Below are 19,038 nucleotides of genomic sequence, written 5' to 3'. Positions count from 1 at the left end.
ACCTAAGTTGCAGACCTTATTTGCTTTTGTCATTCTTGTTTTTCTGGTTTAAATATTTCTTGAATGGACCAATTCAAACCGAATGTGAGCACACTGTCCTTGACGGTATTTTTGTTTCATATGTTAGTAATTTAAGTGGGATCATAGTAAAAACAAGATTTTTCAGCCATTGCAAATTTCTGTCATTCACAAACTTAATTCACTGTTCCTGTGTCATATCAACATAAAATGTAGTGTCTTTTGCACTGCGTGAGATATGAGATTGAGTTAAATATCTGATGCAGCACGAATGACCCGTGAGATTTTGGAAAGATTGGCACATGTGGAGTTGGTTTGTACAGAGTTAAAAAGTTAAGTCTTGTGATTATTTATCAAGATATTGACTGGTGGAAAAACCAAATATTCATTTCGATTATTAATTTTTCAGTAACAAAATTCTATGTCTTATTATAAAGAATGAGAGACATAGGAATTACAATTACTATCACCACTGTCACTGTTATAATATGGCTTCATGCATGGCATAAATGTACTCTGAACATATGACAGTATATGGTAGAAATAAAATGACAAAATTTAAGAACCATTAAAAATTCTAATTGTACACAGCAGATCTGATGCCTCTGTGACGCAAACCCTAATGAAAAATTAATCACAGTCCACCTCTGGAGAAAGGAACCTTGCTTGGCACTTGCTACTTTTCGTATTGGATCTTTTTTGTGCTAGCTGTTCTAAAAATTAAATATACCATATAATAAAGCAATAAAGCACACCCAGCGACGGTATACCACGGGATTTTGACCAGTTCATGACAAATATGTATGATTAACAGCAAGTGCATATGTGAAGTTAATTTGTCAAAACTGAGTGCTATACCATTGCTGGGTGAGATTTATTGCTATTATATCATAACAGTTTATTGAAATTCAGGCATGGCACATCATAATAGGATTTTTACTCTTGCTGACTTGCCAACTGTGCTATATCGCGAATATACCACTGTTCTTATCACATCTTGACAAATCAGATTGCTGTATTTTTAGCCCATCACGATACTGGTATGATATAACTGTGTATTTATCATCGTAGTGGTAACACGATGCTTTGTGACTTGGCTTTGTCATCTTTTCTTCATGTCTTTCAGTACTGGGTTGAACTTGTCAAGCAGCAACAGGTTGATGATTTCATGGCCCGAGTGAAAGGCTATGCAAGCCATGACCAGCTACCACCTCCACCAATCAGAATTGACTACAAACAGTGTCAAGAGTACAGAGTCTGACCAATCAGTGGTGGTGTGATTGCTGTGACAAATTTGACAGTTCTTTAGCAAATAGTCTGGGCTCTCATGAGTTTCAAACAAAGTATTGTCTTTTTTAATGTGCATGCAGACCGCTATGATGTTTTATACTACATGTAGATGATTCTTGTATGATTTAAGTCAGATTTTAAAGAATTATCAAAAACATTTAATTTGTGCTAGAATACAATTTTTATAAATTCAGTGCTTATTATTTTTTGGAATGGTTAGGTAATGTCATGAACAAGATATGTGTATTCAAGAGTAATATTTTTAATCCTGTTATTGAAGAAAATTGTACAGTGTTTGGTACAAACCACAAGCTGTTCTATTTTAATTGTGAAAGAGACAAGTTTTCGTCTAGCTTGTCAATGTGTGTATATGTTTACTGACAAAGACGCTATCCTTGAAAAGTAATTTACATACAGTTCAATCTTGCAATAGTCTGCATTAGTCTAATCATGTTGATTTTATTCATAATATAAACATAGACATTTAGCGGAAAACGTTGAATGGTTGCAATGAAGCCTCCAACCCAATAAAGCTCATCAAATGTGCAGTGTTGTGAAATTTCAAAAGTAATTTTTCACCACAAACTGCTCATTATAGTTTATCATGTCTTCAGATTTGTAGAGGAAATTGAGCAAATTTACAAAGGTGACTGACTCATCAGTGTTTAGTTTTAATAAATATTTAGTCAGTATTTTCAACAACAGGTTTCTTGCAAAAATGTATAATCAAATACATCAATGTCTTGCATGAACTTTTGTCTGGCTGCATTCCACCCTGTAAATATGTTGATCCAAATACAATCACTGCAAGATGTGCTTGATTCAAGGCAAGTGTCCTATGAAAATTGTATTTTGAAATACCATGTCTTTCATTGGAGAGTTCACCATTGTTGAGATTGACTTCTTATCTTGTTTGTCTTGATGCCAATAATCATTTGCCTTATTCATAACAGGGAAGTTGTGATGTAAACATGTTTTCATTCAAATTATTTATTTTGTGTAGTTGATTCTAAGAATAAATTGTTTGCCATGTTTTTTACTGAGGTTTTTTGTATATAATGCCATTTTGTGTGATTTTTTAAATCATATTTTATCAGAGTAATACATTTTTAATTGGTACGCGGTTGGTGGGATCAATCTTTGTGAACCGAATGACCTTTCTGCAGTTAATTGTGCAAGGCATTAATAACCTATTTTTAAGCAAAAAACATCGAGCTAAAGCACAACAAAAAGCACTGTATTGTAGGCTACATTTGCTGTACTGAAAATGGAAAATGTAGTTTCTCTATGTTTAAAAAGTTTGAATTGATAAGAATTAAAATTAAATTATGAGAATATGACCAGAATGTAATTGGAAATGACTTTACTTGCACCGGATTTGCTCAAAACAGCCCATGAGAATGCCAAAATATTAAATAGACTACTGCTTCCTTTAGAAACGACACTTTGATCTGTTAATGATATAAATCGGGATATTTGGAAACTTGCCATTGCAATAGAGGGTGAAAATATTTAACTTTATGACTGGCAAAGTTTATTGACTCATTTTGTCCCTTTTGTATTTGCGAAAGGATGCCCCAATAATTTTCTACTTCAGTTCAGAACATAGCCTGTACATGAAAAATTTTACATGTACTTCATGTAAATGTAATAGAACTGTTTTGCATGGCTACCATCAGAATTGTTGACATACCTTTCATATGATAAAAACATTACTATTGGTAAATAAACACTCCATGGCTTGAATATTCAAAGTTGGTGAATTTTGTTTTCCTTAACTCCTTAAAGAAATGCTTGGAAATACAGCAAAGCTAGAATTTTGAAATGTTTTGTCACAAATTCAACAAAGCTGACCTCATATGCACAATAGTGGTGCCTTGCATTTTTGTAATACGTAAATTTTAGGTATTTGCTCTTTTAGTGAAGTATTTCTAATAGACCGTGTAACCATTTAAGCCTGTCTTTTATGTAATTAATGAGGTTTTGGTTATACCCTCTGTAACTCTACGATGGTTCAGGCAAACAAGTTAACATTTCTGGGACCCAGCATAACAAGAGTCTATTATGAAAACAACCTCCTTCTGCCATACAAACAGCTTATTCCGTGACAAGCACAGAATAACTGTAATTTGAGAGAATATTCAAGAGCTAAGCGGAGTCTGTCTGCCGGCATTTGATGCAACAGGTCCCTCTCCCTAAATATTCTTCATTCGGTTAGAGAATGGTTGAAAATTTAAAGAAAGTTCGAGACAGCTACACAGTTTCTAGTAAATACCCTTTCTTGAAAGATGTTACTCGATATCTGGCAATAAGGGAGAATCCATTTGAAATATCACAGGGATTTGCAATTACTGTTATGTTTTGCTCAGTTATATACAAAAGCCGAAAATTATGTGTTTTTAGGTGCCCAAGCCCAAGCTTGGGCACCTATTGGTTTCGTTGGAATTTTTCTTTCTTCTTGTGTCAATTTTTGCCAGCCTAGAACTTGAATAACGCCTATGCTAACATTTCAAACTTGGTACAATGATGGGGGCCAATGAGAAGTGGTGCACCTGACCCTGAAATTGTTATTGGTCACGTGACCTGGCGACCATATTGGATTTTCCAAAAACCTAAAAACGGCTTCTCCTGATGATCTAGGGGTCTGGTCAATTTGAATTTTTTTACATAGCAAGCATGACCTAAGGTCTTGAGATTTTGTAAATAAAATCGCATGCGGTCACGTGACTTTGGCCGCCATATTGGATTTTCGAAAAATACCCTTTTAATCTTTAAAAATCTTCTTCTCCAGAACCAAAACACCGTTTGAGCTGAAATTTTACTCATGTCATCCTTAGAGTGATCTCTTTCAAGTTTGCGAAAAACATTTCGATCGGTCACGTGATTTGGCTGCCATATTGGATTTTGCGAAATCGCAGTTTCATCTTCAAAAATCTTCATCTCCAGAATCAAAACACTGATTAGGCTGAAATTTTACACGTGTCTTCCTTTAATAGAGTGATCTCTTTCAAGTTTGCAAACGACATTTGGATCGGTCACGTGATGTGGCCGCCATCTTGGATTTTACGAAAATCGCAATTTCGAAAAAATACCAATTTAATCTTCAAAAATCTTCTTCTGTAGAACTAAAACACCGATTGAGCTGAAATTTTACTCATGTCATCCTTAGAGTTATCTCTTTCAAGTTTGCGAAAGACATTTGGATCGGTCACGTGACTTGTCCGCCATATTGGATTTTCGAAAAATACCAATTTAATCTTCAAAAATCTACTTTTCCAAAACTAAACCACCGATTGAGTCGAAATTTTACTCATGTCATCCTTGAAGTGATCTCTTTCATGCTTGCAAAAGACATTTTGATCTGTCAAGCGGTTTTGCTCAAATACCCGATTTCAAGGTCAATTTTTGTGTGTATATGTAATATTAGGCTTGGGCACCGCCAACGCTGCTTGCAGCTTTATTAATATGTTTTTTTCTCAATTTTAGTATGGAAACATGTCATTCTCATGCATGAAAACATATATTAATGTGTGTTGTTTTAGATGATAGGGTCCTGCACTCAGAGAAGAATGACACCCCCTTTGTGCTTGGTTCAGCTTTATGGGTTTAGCGTAAGTTAAATTTACATGCATTTGATTTCATGTTTCCTGACAGTACAGAATGCACCCAAGGTACAGATATTCAATCTCTGAATTTTTCCAATACTTTTTTGGTCGACTTACTGTGCAGGTTCATTTAAAAGCTCTATATCCACTTTGCATTCATAGATGTTGTAGAGCTGCTTGCTCTGTGCTGTCCATACCAAAGGGGACCAAGAAGTCTGGTTGTTTATGTTTATTAGTCCCCACGGACATTGTCCAGGGAGCATATAGGTTTGGTCATGTCCATGTGTGTGTCTATGCGTAAGCCCATCCGTTCATGCAGATATCTCAGATACACCTGGAGCGATTTCATTCAAACTTGGTACAAGGAGTACTCCTGATGTCATACATATGCATGTTGATTTGTTTAGTGATCTGATCCAATATAACCATGTGATGGTCATTTTTAGTTCGTATTTGGTATATGTATATTTACCAAAGAGAGCTTATCTTATAGGGTGAATCAATTCATTTGCATCCATTTGCATGTCTGTGTGTATGTATGTATGTAATGTAATGTAATGTATGTATGTATGTACATATGTTGGTCCGTCCAGATTGAAAACTCCTAAACCGCAGCACCTACCATCTTAGTATTTTGTGTACAGGTGCACCTAGGGGTGGAGATGTGAATTTGTTCAAATGAACATGTCAGTGTCAAAAATATGCAAATGATAGGCAAAAAAGAAAATCCTGCAAACTACTAAAATTCTGTAACTGTTGGGCTGATTTGGTTGAAACTTGGCATGCAGGTTCCTCTAGGTATTCTTAATTCTTAAGATATGTACAATTGGGATGAAATTTGCATGTTTCTATTTTTGGGGTAATATTATCAGTTTTTAGTCAAAAAATCTTCTTCACTGAAACCGCTTCAGTATTTGCATGTTATATTATCATTAAAGGTACCCTAATATTGGTAACTGAAGATGCTGCTCCGTTGACAGGTGAACAGCCCAGTGAAAAGTATCCCAGAGTTCCCATGGGTAGCTGTGCTGACCATATGTAGATTCCATTCAAAACTTCATGGTAAGAACTTTTAGGGAAAGTATCACAAAAGTTAGGCTCTGAGGGCGCTCTTCAACATCTCGTTGAACCCTGCTTTCCTGCATGTTCCTTTTGTCAGTGTCGAGGAAAAGTGATGGAATGTATCAATAAAAAAATTGCATTTTTAGTTTTGACAAATGCGTGAAAATAGATTTATGCTCGAGCTGATCTTGTTACATGTTGTCATCATTCATAAAGAAATGTGTGAGAGGAATAATACCAAGCAACTGTTTTTGTTTCCCCAACCCAAAGATATTTGACTCTTTTTAGTGTCTAGAGAACAGATTAAATGTAGAAATAGTTCGGATTATGACATCGTTTACACGTTAGAGTTACCCTTTCTGATTTGTCTGTCCTGTAGGTACATAATGGTGGTAATGTTACCTTAGTTTCACAAAATTAAAAATGTTTCTAACAAAAGCACACTAGCGTTGTCATTTTTCTGCCACTAGGTGCTGGAATACTGAAATTTGTGCAACACTATGTCTTTGCTGCACATATCATCTATGCATTGTTAACAGGTCGACCAGTGGTCATACTGGGAAGCCAAAGCACTACGGGGAAAAAGGCCTTCTAATTGTTCAGTGCAGCGCCGCCATCGTTTAAGCTCTGCCATTGCTATTGTCAATAGCAACAGATTTTTCAAGATTGCGGCGCCCAGAAAGAGAAGCTGCAATTATCGAGTTATAGTACTCATATATCTAAAAACAGCAGTAAATATAGGAGACGAAAAGTAGAAAATGATACTGCTGTATTTCTTTTGCTAGATATACTTCCCAAGATGTGTCGGATTATTGAAATACACCTGCAGATGATTATACAGTCAATGTTTACAATATCGCGCAACGCATGTTGATGTCGCCGAACAACAGCAATACAAATGCAAAAAATGAACAAATTATGTATTCATTCAAAAATCAAAAACCACACTATGGCAGCATATTATCTCCAGATAATATGTGTAATTTTTTATTTACATAGTGGCAGCAATAAGCATAAAGAGGCGAGCGATGTAAATGGGGTCGGTAAAGCATTGCAGCCGGTGAAAACGCCGTTGTTATCTATAGGGTATTCTGCATGTAAGGCGCTGAATTTCTTGCGTCTGTAACAATGTAAACTTTAAAAAATTAAAGCAAAACTTCAAAAATCTTAAACCATACAATTGAAGTGCACAACATCAAGATTATTTGTGTATTTTTTTAAATCAATAGCTGAAGGAATAATAATCTCCAAGCGAGCGATTGATTCGGGACCGGTGAATAATCACAGCCGGTAAATATGCCATTGTATTTGTATGGGCTTGGGAGTAATAAATTACGTCGCCGAATCACGACAGTAAAATGTAAATTTAAATAAAACCAACGCAACAGCAAAACATCGAAAATAATACCCTTGTAGGACAGTATCTTAAGATTATAGATTTAGATTTTTACATTCATAGCTGCAGAAATAAGTATCTTGAGGCAAGCGATCGGCACGGTAGCGGCGAAGAATTTACAACCGGGGTGCGGGAGGGAGTAACGTATACGCGTACGTCGCCAAATCACGAGAGTAAAATGTAAATTTACACGAAACTAACGGATTATCCAAACATCAAAAATAACACCCTTGTGGTACAGTATCTCAAGATTATAGATTTAGATTTTTACATTCAAAGCGGGTGAAATAAATATTTGAAACAAGCGATCGGCACGATAGCGGCGAAGCCGGTAGATCATCAGCGCCCATTGTTTTCTATGGGGCGCGAGTATGTGTGTTGCCGAAAAACACTTGGCGGTAAAAATGTAAAAATACAATAATTTGAGCCAATATTTAAAAATCGAAAACGATACGATTGTAGAACGACATCTAAAGATTACGGATTTAGATTTTTACATTCGTAGCTGATGAAATAAATATATTGAAGCAAGTGATCGGCACGATAGCGGCCATGAATTTGCAGATAGTAGACGCCATTGTTTTCTATGGGGCGCGGGCAATGTGTTTTTTGTCGAACTACAGACGGCGGTTCAAGTGTAAAATCACAAGAATTTAAGCATATATTTAAAAATCGAAAACGATACGATTGTAGTACGGCATCTCAAGGTCTCAGGTGTGAATTTTTGTATTTATGAATGAAACACTAAAAAAACTGAAGCAAGCGATCCACAAGGTACCGACGACGGCGCAAAAACCATTGTTTACTATGGAAATTTTTCGTATGATTCATCCACACTTGCAATACCTAAAACTCGCCGGTTCAATTTTTTCATTTTTCGCACGAAATGGAAGAAAAGACACAGTCGTTCGGATGTTCATCATAACAAAAATCGTATCGTTTTCGATTTTAAAATTACGCCCTACTTTTCTGGTACGAATTGGTTTCAGGGCTTAATTAGTAGTGGTGCTGTACGCGATTCGGACATAACCGCTTGTCTGTGTCAGCATAATTTTGGCAGAATTTTCGTAATTTATTTTATATTTAAGTAAAATACTTACATATACGTTTTCATGTATATGTATACTATATATTTAGAGAATCTTTAGGACAATGCTAGCGTGAAACGGCGGCAATAGCGTTATATATTTCTGACGGGCGTCAATGTCCATGAGACAGCGTGTCGCTGCCGTAGTGGGCTCATGAATAATTCATTAGGACGACTACGCGTGAAACAAATTGGCTGCCAAAAAACCCGTAGTGAAGTATGAAAAGTAAGTTCTGTCCTCGATGCATTTCAAGATACTCTTGTACAAGCCAGACACTTATGTTTACCACGCTAGATTAATTGTTTCATGTATCACTTCTCTCACCATTACATCAACCACGAAACAGTCACCATGGATGATCTATAGGCTGTTTTTCTGCACCTGTGTTTACCACGCTAGATCAATGGTTTCAGGTTTCACTTCTGTCGCCATAAAACCAAGCCTGAAACAATCACTTTGAATGATCGATAGACTGTTTTTCTGCATGAGCAAACTATTCTACTTGTTGTTGCTACCGTTTCTTGATGTCATGCAAAGAGGGGGTCCCTTTGATGTTTAAGTAAAGTTGAGGGATGTACATTGTATGCGTTGCTCAAGGTCACACATGAATGTACAGGAATAAAGAACCATTCTGACAGTTTCTGTAGATTTGTACACAGCATTTTTTAAAATTTCATCGTAGGCTTTCTTTTCTAATCATTTTTAGTTTATCAGTGATATTCAAAGAAATGTTTAATCAATGAAATTCTGCAGACGTTGCAACTCAGAAAAAAGTGTTTTTTTTGTATAGTACATACCCTGTACCAATATAACCAGGTCAATAAGATCACCCACACAAGTCACAAACCATTGAATACACAGTTTCAGTTGACAGGCTTCATTGAATTTAAGTTTACTGAATGTCCAAAAGACCATACAAAGTTTGAATGTCTGTGTTCCATGGGAAACCACTGTGAGAAATTGCAATGACCTAAACTATCCTCTCCTCAGTCTTCCTTTTATCAGCAAAGTCGGTGACATATCCCATGATTCAATCTGACCAGTATACAGGATATGACACAGATCAGGCTTGCAAGTTGTAATTTCTTCTGTTCATAGAAAACCATAGCTTTTTTTATTAATCAGCCACCGAATTGTTTCTAATGTCTTTGTCAAGACCAGATTTCAGAGACTGAAAAAATTAATTTCAGTTTGAAGGAGATTACTTCAGTGCAAAGTTTTGAAAAGGCATGTTTTGACAGACATCTTGCAATGCATCAAGGATTATTGTGTAGGAAATAAGTATCTGGTTGTACTTATTGCCAGGAAAAAAATATTTGTGTTTAATTTGTAGAAAAAATCTTCATTTGTATTAGAAAACAATTTGGCAGTTTTCAGTAGCTATTAACTTCTTTGAAAAGTCGCAGTCCCTTCATGTGTGGAGGGACTGAAAAAGCACAATGTACACACAAACAGAATTTTGATGCAACTTATACTGGGCTTGCCTAAAAAGTTTTAACATTTATTTTCAGTTCAATGTGAAAATTTAATTCTTAATCTTGAAAACAAAATCGTTGAATAGAAATTTCACGTTTTTGCCTGATGATGTAGATGTGTACAATTCAGAAACCTACATTAATGCACCAGCCAACATCTGCTCAATTTAACAATTTAAATAGGCTAGATTATGAAAATATCTGCTATATGTCAAACTGTTTCATTCAATTTTATTTTGTATAAGTTAACCCAAGGAGCTTGAAAAATGCAGTTTTACAATCCTGATTTGTAGTGCAATGTGCATGTACCAAACTGTACTCGTTCTTGTCAATTTGATTGATTTCAGAATCACATGAAAACCAAGTCCCCTTTTCCTTTTATTTTCCAGGGAAGTGAGATCCCTGATAACCACTTTATGGCTGTTTGTTCCAGGACATTCATTGTACATCAGAGCCTTTTGACGTATGGTAGACGCATTATATCTGCTTTTGTATGCATACATGAATGGCAATGATGATTTAGGTACAGTAACAGTGTTACTGGCCACCATATTCTATTCTATTCTTGAGTGAAGTCAACTTAAGCTGTCAACTATCAGGACTTACATCTTTTTTATGTTTTTTCAATTGCATTGACATATATATTCCGTTAGTTTTTGTACACGTATGTGTGAGTGATTTCAATAAGAGGTGATGATAAAATTGTTGTGTATGAACGTTATTTAGAAGTTTTCTTAATTTTTCAGTCGCTATCATGTTGTCGTGCCTTGGCGTACCAATTCTCTGTCTTTAGCTGACTTGGGAAAAATAAAGCTGGTTGGCTTGTGTAAACCACGATCACCTCGGTCACCAAATGTGCTTCCAAGTTCTGTCAGGAAATATGTTTCTATACTGGATTACGACAAGAGCTCTTTGCATTCTCCTCCTTATAAGGTATGGGTCAGGTCAAAGGTCATTTATATGTGGCCTTAGTGTATGTAGCCTCCAATAAGATTGTTGATGCTAAGGTCTCCAACATCCTTGAATTGTTGTACCATGTATTGATTACAATATTATTATTATATACATTGAAATTGTCTGAAGAACCATATCTGATTTTCCACCATATTAGCCTTAACACTTTATGGTATCAAAATTATGTTATGAAGCATTGCTTTTAATTAACTGCAAAATGGTGATAGGCAACACTAAAACCTTTCTCCACTACAAACTGCAGTATTGAGGCTGCAATAAAACTGCAATAGAGAGGGCATTATTTTGTCTGTTTGAAGTAAGTATGCTAAATACCTGCACATGTACCAGCCTGATTCTGCAAACCATTCATTGATTGTACATGTATGCCCATTTATAAATGACCAAAGTGTCAAAATCTGAATAGTACTACCAATTTCATCCTGTATTTACAGTCAGTGGCTTAAATACATATATGTTTAGCTTGCTCTTCAAAATTTCAAGCCATCAGAAGAGTAGGACAGGAACCCCAAACTCTCAATCATTATAATTTGCTCAGCAGGGTAACTTCATTAATGGCATTAGCAGAAAGAAGTAATTCAAAAGTGACCAAATCTTCATTTCTTACATTCATAGTATTCTGCTAGAGCTGCCATATCTGAACTACCATTTTATTTTGTCTTAATTCAACAGATGGCAAATCATTGCAAAGATAAATAGGAGAGATGTAGACCTTAGTTGTTGAGAGTGTGTGTGTGTGTGTGTGTGTGTGTGTGTGTGTCTGTGTGTGTAAGGGAGAGGTACAGACACACAGACAGACAGACAGACAGACAGACATATTATACATTTTATCAGCAGAAATAACGTAACTTCATGGAAATAAATGTCGAGCAAAAATAACTATTGAAAAAAATGTCCTCAAAGTTTTATGACGGATGGACATTGCATATAAGGTGATATGCTTCACAGTAATATAATAATGAAACACTTTCAATTTAATATAATCAGAAATTTTAAACAAGACATGAATGTTGGCAAATATACCAAGTCTACCAAGATATGAAGATCAGTGTCATTTCGTATATAACATGTAAAATTTAAACATTTTGATTTAGTAATCAAACTCTCAAATGTGTCCAGATTTTTGAAAATGTTTGATCTATGACCTCTTTATATCACTCAATTGCCTACATGTGACTGTTTGAATTTCTTTCACATGTTGAAATCACACTTTAAACAGAGGCACTCCAAATAATAACTAAACGGAGGCTTCACATTCACATGAGCACTTGTAAATTGATGAGCCTGTAGTCATTTCATTCCAGTGTTTTCTTTTATTCTGACCTATGATGAATTTTTCCAATTCACAGTTTTTCTAGCGGTCCTACCAACAATCATAAAACCAGTGTGAGTGGCTTCCGTGGAAAATTGGGTGTCACTGATGGAGATGCAAAAATAGTAGGGGTAAGAAAACTACTGTTCTGCAATGCGCATTGCCAATTATTAATCCGTAAAAAATAAACAATTAAATAATGTTGTCATGTTACTGTCATATACTATCATAGTACAGTAAACTTTACCCTAAACAGATCTCTAACAAATTATTCTTACATATATTAGTGTGTTAACTGGAATGAAATGACTGACTAATCGTCAACCATTCATCATAGTTCAAACAAGCTTTTACAGCAAATGCAAATTTCTGTCATTCTCAACTTTAATTCACTGTACCCGTGTCATGTAAACATAAAACGTAGTGTCTTTTGCACTGCCTGAGATGGCACAAGATCACTAATTCACTTCCGGGTTCGATAGTTCGGAAGAAAAATAGTGCGGACCTTGAAGTTTTGATATCTGCATGGATGCTTGTTTAGTTTGAACTTTAAAGTCAAGAATTTTTGTAAAGATATTTTTCTGCCTGAATCAAAATGCAGACTGTTGTGAATAATGGCTGAAGCATTTGGTGGTAATATGAGGAGTTCTAGGGCTAATAGAAATCATAACAATAAGCCTGAATTTTGTCAAAAACACCACTGAGGGCGCTATTTTCATCGCTATCTCAAAATTTCCGTGGACTTGCCCACACGAAAAATTGATCAGTAGTCAAGCTGACATTGACCTAACACCTGTTAAGAGGATTCGTGCCGCTGAATGTTTTAAAATAGGAAAATCGAGCTCAACGCTACTGTGGTGGCCTATGGGAAATGAATTAGTGGTCTTGTGCCAAATACGAGATCGAGTTAAATGTCTGATTCAGCAAGAACGACTCTTGAATTCGGGAAAAATTGGCAAATATGGACATTGGCGCAGCGTATCGCCTGACGCGAAGCAGAGGGCGATGCACAGTGCCAATGCATGCAATGTCCGAGTGCATCCTTTGCGGTATTTTCATATATAGTCGCGCCAATTGTCGCGCCAGCGGCTTACTGACTACGCATGCGCATATTCATATATACAATTGCGAGTAACCGGAAGTGTACCCGACTTTCCCGCCGCCATGTTTTTTTTGAGTGCTCGTAAATAAACAAATACGAAACGTGCATGAGAGAAAATGCCGAGAGAGTTTGACCGGTTGACCTCGCTGTTAATTTTATGCAGGAAATTACAATAACAATGCTTGGTCGAATGACGCAGTGCCTTGAGGGTGGGATCACCAGTGGTATATGGGGAGGAGTACCTTCCCGATGGTGATAAGTGGTGCAGATTACCGTCGCCTAGGTGACTGGCGTATACGCGTGCCAAAAGACACCTATGGTTGATTTCCTGTTGACCAGTCGGATGGCAGAGTTGCAAATACCTGGACTGAACCATTTGGTTTTTTGTGGGTGTCGGTGGTACTTTGACAATATAAGTAAAAATGCACATACATTGAGTTTATTGTCTTGTTTATGAGCGGCCAGTATTTCCAACAGCATAAATTATGTGCATTTGCCCTTGAAGAAATAAATAATTTTCGAATAAAACATCGCGAATGTAACTACATTCCTTAAGCTCGACGTACACTTAAGTGCCCCAAAGAACCATGAAATCGCCCGACTTTCGATTGAAGAGATGAGTTTTGCCAAACCGCATATACAGAAAAAGTGGCAGATGACTTTATTTTTAGAATCATAGACAGTATAGCGAGATGTAAAAAATGTGAAACAGGCTCCCCACCTAACTATCCTAAATGTTTTTGTGTCGAGTTTGTGTTTGATTCGTTTCGAAAATGTGTTCCTACATTCTTATCCGATTGTTTGTGTTAATGAAATGTTTGTTTCGCTTTGGATATTTGTAGAGAAGTTTGGATTAGTGTGTACGGTAATGTTTTGTTTGTGTGGGGAAAGCTTATGGCGAGACGCAGCCGGACCTATGTTGTTACAAAAGTTGATAGAGTCGCCCTTTGACGCTTGCGTTTCGAAACCCGAGTGTGGTTTCTCATCAGTCGCAGTGTAGATTCTTTCCTTAGTTTGTGTTTGTGAAAATTTATTTTAATGCATTTTAGTGGTCTTGCTTTCCGATTAGCGAGGCAAATATATTAATTTTGGTCACGTTGTGAGTCCGTTTGGTGGTTCGGTTTGTTTGTTCTATATTTCTTTACTTCGGTAAATTTTGTTTTGACTGGTGTGTCTTTTAGATTTTTGCGGAGGTTTGTGAATTTTTAGGCAATAAGTACACTGCGGGGTACGGATTTTATGTTTATTGGATCAAGATACTTACAAGTATCCTGGTTGATGTGCTTGTTCTCGTACATTTTAATTAATAGTTCATTTACTTTGTTTACTGTTTGTTCTGGCTTGTTGTGTATAATACTGAGTGTTACGTAATTGCCTTTCGCGTTCGAGTACGTAATCGTTTGTGTTGACAATAACGAAAAACCGACCCTTGTCGAAGGGTTATTTTCCCAAATTTGTCCAATGTTTGCAAGCTGGTTTATCGCGATTCTTTTGGCACGCGACATGTTTTGTTTCCTTGTTTGAAAGGGTATCTCTAGAAGTGCGAGTTTAGCAGCTTCAGATAGCTTTCAAGTTTTTGTTTTTTTTGTTGTTCGTGGAGTCCAATTTGACTTTTCTTTGAATTGGTGTTGTTGCGATTGTTTGTGTCTCACGATGTAGCGTAGTCACATTATACGACTTTATTTGTTGAAATCCTGAGGTGGTTTTATTCTGTTTGGTTTTGTTGGTGTCCGAATGAATTTTAAGGCTTTTGCCTAGTACTATTTTTCGGAGTTTCATAGTTTGAGCGATGATAGGTTTTTGTTGAATTTCATGTTGTTGTCGGCTTTTCTTTGGAAATAGCTGATTTTATTTCCACGGCCATGTTTTCTGTTACGTTACTGTGATTGTTTATTTTGTATTTAATGTTGTGTTTCAGTTGTTTGTTATGTGTACGATTTTTGTTATTTCTTTTAAGTGTTTGTGCGTTCTATGTCATCTTATCGTATTTTTTGGTAGTTCCCTTTTTGGAGTATTTGGTGGCCCTGAAAAGGGCCGCTTGGTATGGGTTTTTGTTAGCGCTTGGCGCGTTTGTTTTGGCGATAAGCCTAGCTTTTTATGCTTCTTTTCGCCGATTCGATGTGCTTGGTGAGTAGGTGTTTGCCGCCTTCTTGTCACTGTGTGTGCTTACATGGACAGTCTGCATAGCCCTTGAATGTGGTCTCGATTTTGATCAAACTTACAATTTAGGAGTATATATCAAAACTGATAAATGATTTATGTGATTACTGTAGCTATAGATAGGCTACATTCAGGACGGGCAGCGACGGGCAGTAATTAGTAGGCAAAACAGGTGGTTTTCACCGTGGGCAGAACTCGGTGCAATGATACTGAACATTAATAGTAAGCCTGTCACCTTGAAGGTAATGCTGTAGGTGAAACAAGGACACACGATGGTACAAACAACACCACAAGTGAAACGTACACACAGAAATACACGCGTTCCTACGTTGTGCCCACCCGGGCCACGCGATTAAAATATGACTGATACTGCTGGATAGTGTTAATTGGGTCGGTAAACAGTCAATTAATAGTTTAATTGACTACCTGGGTGATTGGCAGGTCGTGTCCAACGACGCATATGCAAAGCAGGCCAAAAGACAAAAGCCCCCAAAGTTATTGACAGCTGGCCAGGGGTCACCATGAATACGTAATGAAGCTTCACTACGCAGAAACTGCGTAGTCAAGCCCTTCTTAACCGGCCAAACTCTCTCGGCATTTTCCGGCATGCTCGCTATTATTTTATAATATGCCATTAAAAAAATATATCTCTTTTATTAGCGAGTAATTATTATTATCCACCCTGTCGCTGGTACGAAATATCATTACTAACCCGCCTAAAGAATAGAAGAAGAGAGAAAGCTCGTGCATATGAAGGAGAACAATCACAAAGAATGCTGGGATTGAATCTTAGAAAAGCGCCCTCTGTGTCAATAACTTGTTGCAAAATTTGCCCATTTTTAGACGTAACACTGGTTTTTAGCTTACAATATCGGAAGTTAGGCGGTACAGATACTATTGCAACTTTAATGATGGCACAATACGTCCCTTGTTAAACACAATAGGTAGTTATCATGGTAAAAATTGCCAATTTATGTAAAACTTTTTTACACATTACAGAAAATCTATACCTGCAGGGTCTGAAATCGTGTACGTGAACTGTCATCAAAGGATAAACCGGTCATAGTGGTACAAACATATAGAGAAAGAACAATTAATTCTATTTTATCCTTTACAATTAACTAATCATGAATCAATACAAATAATATTTAAATCTCAAAGTCTGCTCAGGTATGTTAATGCATGGGCATAGGCTTGCATACATGTAAAATCAGTTTGAACATACTTTTTAATCAGACCTGGTCAGAAAATTGTGAAAATTGCCAAAAATATGTTTCGCATTTGATTAAGCTGAAATGTATCATAATATATTACCCAAGTCAGGTCACGTGACCATAATCTGTTATTTTCCCGCCAAAATTGTATATTGCAAATAACTGAATATTCCAACCGTTAAACATTAAAATATTTAAAATATTATGACCAATTAATGTAAAATGGGATTGGAACTTGTGTTAGAACTAGTGGCAGATGCAAAATTATTGAATTTTGAATATTGTTTCTTCACAAAAAACAACAAATACAATATTTTTGACGTTTTACATGAATATTTTGAATATCAGAAAGAAGAATAGATAGAGTTTCAAGAGTGCCATGTATTTTGAAAGAGTATGATAATATCGTTTCCAAAAGTGCAAAGAAAATCAAGAAAATTTAACGGTTTACGGTTGGAATATTAAAATTAATAAAGACATAAATTTTGGCGGGAAAATATCAGATTTGGTCACGTGACTCAACTCGTCAAGATTTAGGCAGACATTTTTTTAAAGATTTTAATAATTCCAATAATTAGGCCAAATATCAATCAAATCTGGTGGTTTTTAAAGATAATTGATCATTTTCCTACTTTTGGGCTTGATGGGTACAAACACCCATGCATTAACTTACTTGAGTGGTGCGACACCAAGGGCTGAGACCTATATTAACCCTATGATTATAAATCTTACATTCGTTACAGGGGCATCAAATTGTCAGAGTAATGACCGTTTCAATAATGTTTCTTCCGATTTATAGCGCAAGTGTGGAACGCTATCTCGGACGCGCTTCTGCAAGTTCTTTATAGTGTTTGTGCACTACATGCGCATGTACAGAGCGCGCGAGACATGTTCTGGCACTCGTTCAATAAGTCTCTTGAACCATTCAACAGTGAACGCGCAGATACGGCCGCAGGGGATGGGGCGCCATGAAACCGTACGTTTTACGGAATGGGCGTTCCGTACGCGTACAGTTTGTTGACCGCACGCAAAATTCTATCGTTCTCGTAGGTAGATGTATAATAATCTTTACGGCCTGATACGGCTTTTGCGACCCGAGGTTGTACGGCGGAAGGGCCCGAGTGTGCGAGGGCCCGTACGCCGTACGACCAAGGGCCGCAAAAGCCGTATCAGGGCCGTAAAGGTTTTATCATATACCTTATGGAATGATAAATATGTAGTTTACATAATATTCAACATTGTTTAGGAGATAAAAATGCGTGCGATATCAAAAATTCATCGCCATTTGTGTCAGTTTTTCATAAATACGATTGCCGCTTCCCGTCGCGGATTGACATACATAATGATGTCATTTGTTTACCCGCAGAATTCTAGAACGCGCAAAGCAATATGCGTACTATTACGTGACCAACACAGAGCAAGGCTGAAATCGAGGTGTAAGAAGGACAAAAGCGTGATGTCAGTTTCTTGTAATTTATGCTGAACAGGCACGCACTTAGTATACACAGGATTTCACTATAAGAATTTAGAAATAAAAGCGATGTCACCGACACGGCTCCACTATCGCCAACTACGATCTGAGCGAGCAGACGTTTTCCAAATTTCGTGCTGGCTTTGTGTACAAATGGAACGTTTGCGGATAGCAACACGCGTAGTAACCAGAATTGAGATAGTTCAGAAATGCACGCAATTGCCCATATTTGGGTACCGGGCCGGGACGTGATACGTAAAAAAAATGCACGGATCTGAGGGCGCTTTCTCCCACAGCTTTACACAGGCACGTGTGTACGGCGCTTATCTGACAAAACGTGCTTATCTGACAAAACTCTTTTTAGCAATACCCTGGGGAGTCACTTTAGCCAGCGCATTCATGCGCGTGGTACATGTCCGTCGCTTCGTACGATGTTTTGCACAGAGTGTGCCAATTTAACATTAATACGAATTCTTCTATACGAAGGATTTTGTTTCTGTAAACTACTCTCAAATTGTTGACATGTAGTTTTTTTTATTGTGGTTGTTCTTCCATCGGCCGGGCTCGCGCTCGCTCACTGTACAAAGTACTGTACGAGCCCATGGAGATAACTCTGTGTTGCAGCATGTAGCCTAGGTGCTTTTCTTATCATCCATTTGCATGTTTATTTAATATAATTTATGTACTTAAATGGCAAAATTAGCGATCGAGGAAGGTGATTAAAAACAAAAACAAAAGTACTCTGCTTGCCATTGCCGCATTGTGATGTGGTGATTTTGATACTCCCGCCACCGTGAGAGCGCACGACCTCATGTGACCTCGTGCCCTCTCCTCTACCCCTTAAGACAGCCTCTATGTGTTGATCGATGTATA

The 19,038-nt window shown here is 37.0% G+C and overlaps 1 protein-coding gene across 2 annotated transcripts in view; it reads left to right on the top strand.

The window, feature by feature from the left end:
* Positions 1-3,054, top strand: part of LOC139142540 (guanine nucleotide exchange protein smcr8a-like) — a 30,087-nt gene extending 27,033 nt beyond the window's left edge. For both annotated transcript variants that reach the window (XM_070712499.1, XM_070712498.1), the window contains exon 21: positions 1,145-3,054. In XM_070712499.1, the coding sequence (XP_070568600.1) occupies positions 1,145-1,279 (135 nt within the window). In that variant the 3' untranslated portion in view covers positions 1,280-3,054. The remainder of the gene's footprint in view (positions 1-1,144) is intronic.
* The last annotated feature ends 15,984 nt before the right edge of the window (positions 3,055-19,038 follow it).

The sequence above is a fragment of the Ptychodera flava genome, chromosome 10 (assembly GCF_041260155.1).
Source record: "Ptychodera flava strain L36383 chromosome 10, AS_Pfla_20210202, whole genome shotgun sequence".
NCBI lineage: Eukaryota > Metazoa > Hemichordata > Enteropneusta > Ptychoderidae > Ptychodera > Ptychodera flava.
Note: the sequence above shows the minus strand (reverse complement) of the source record. Positions and strands in the feature narration are given on the sequence as shown.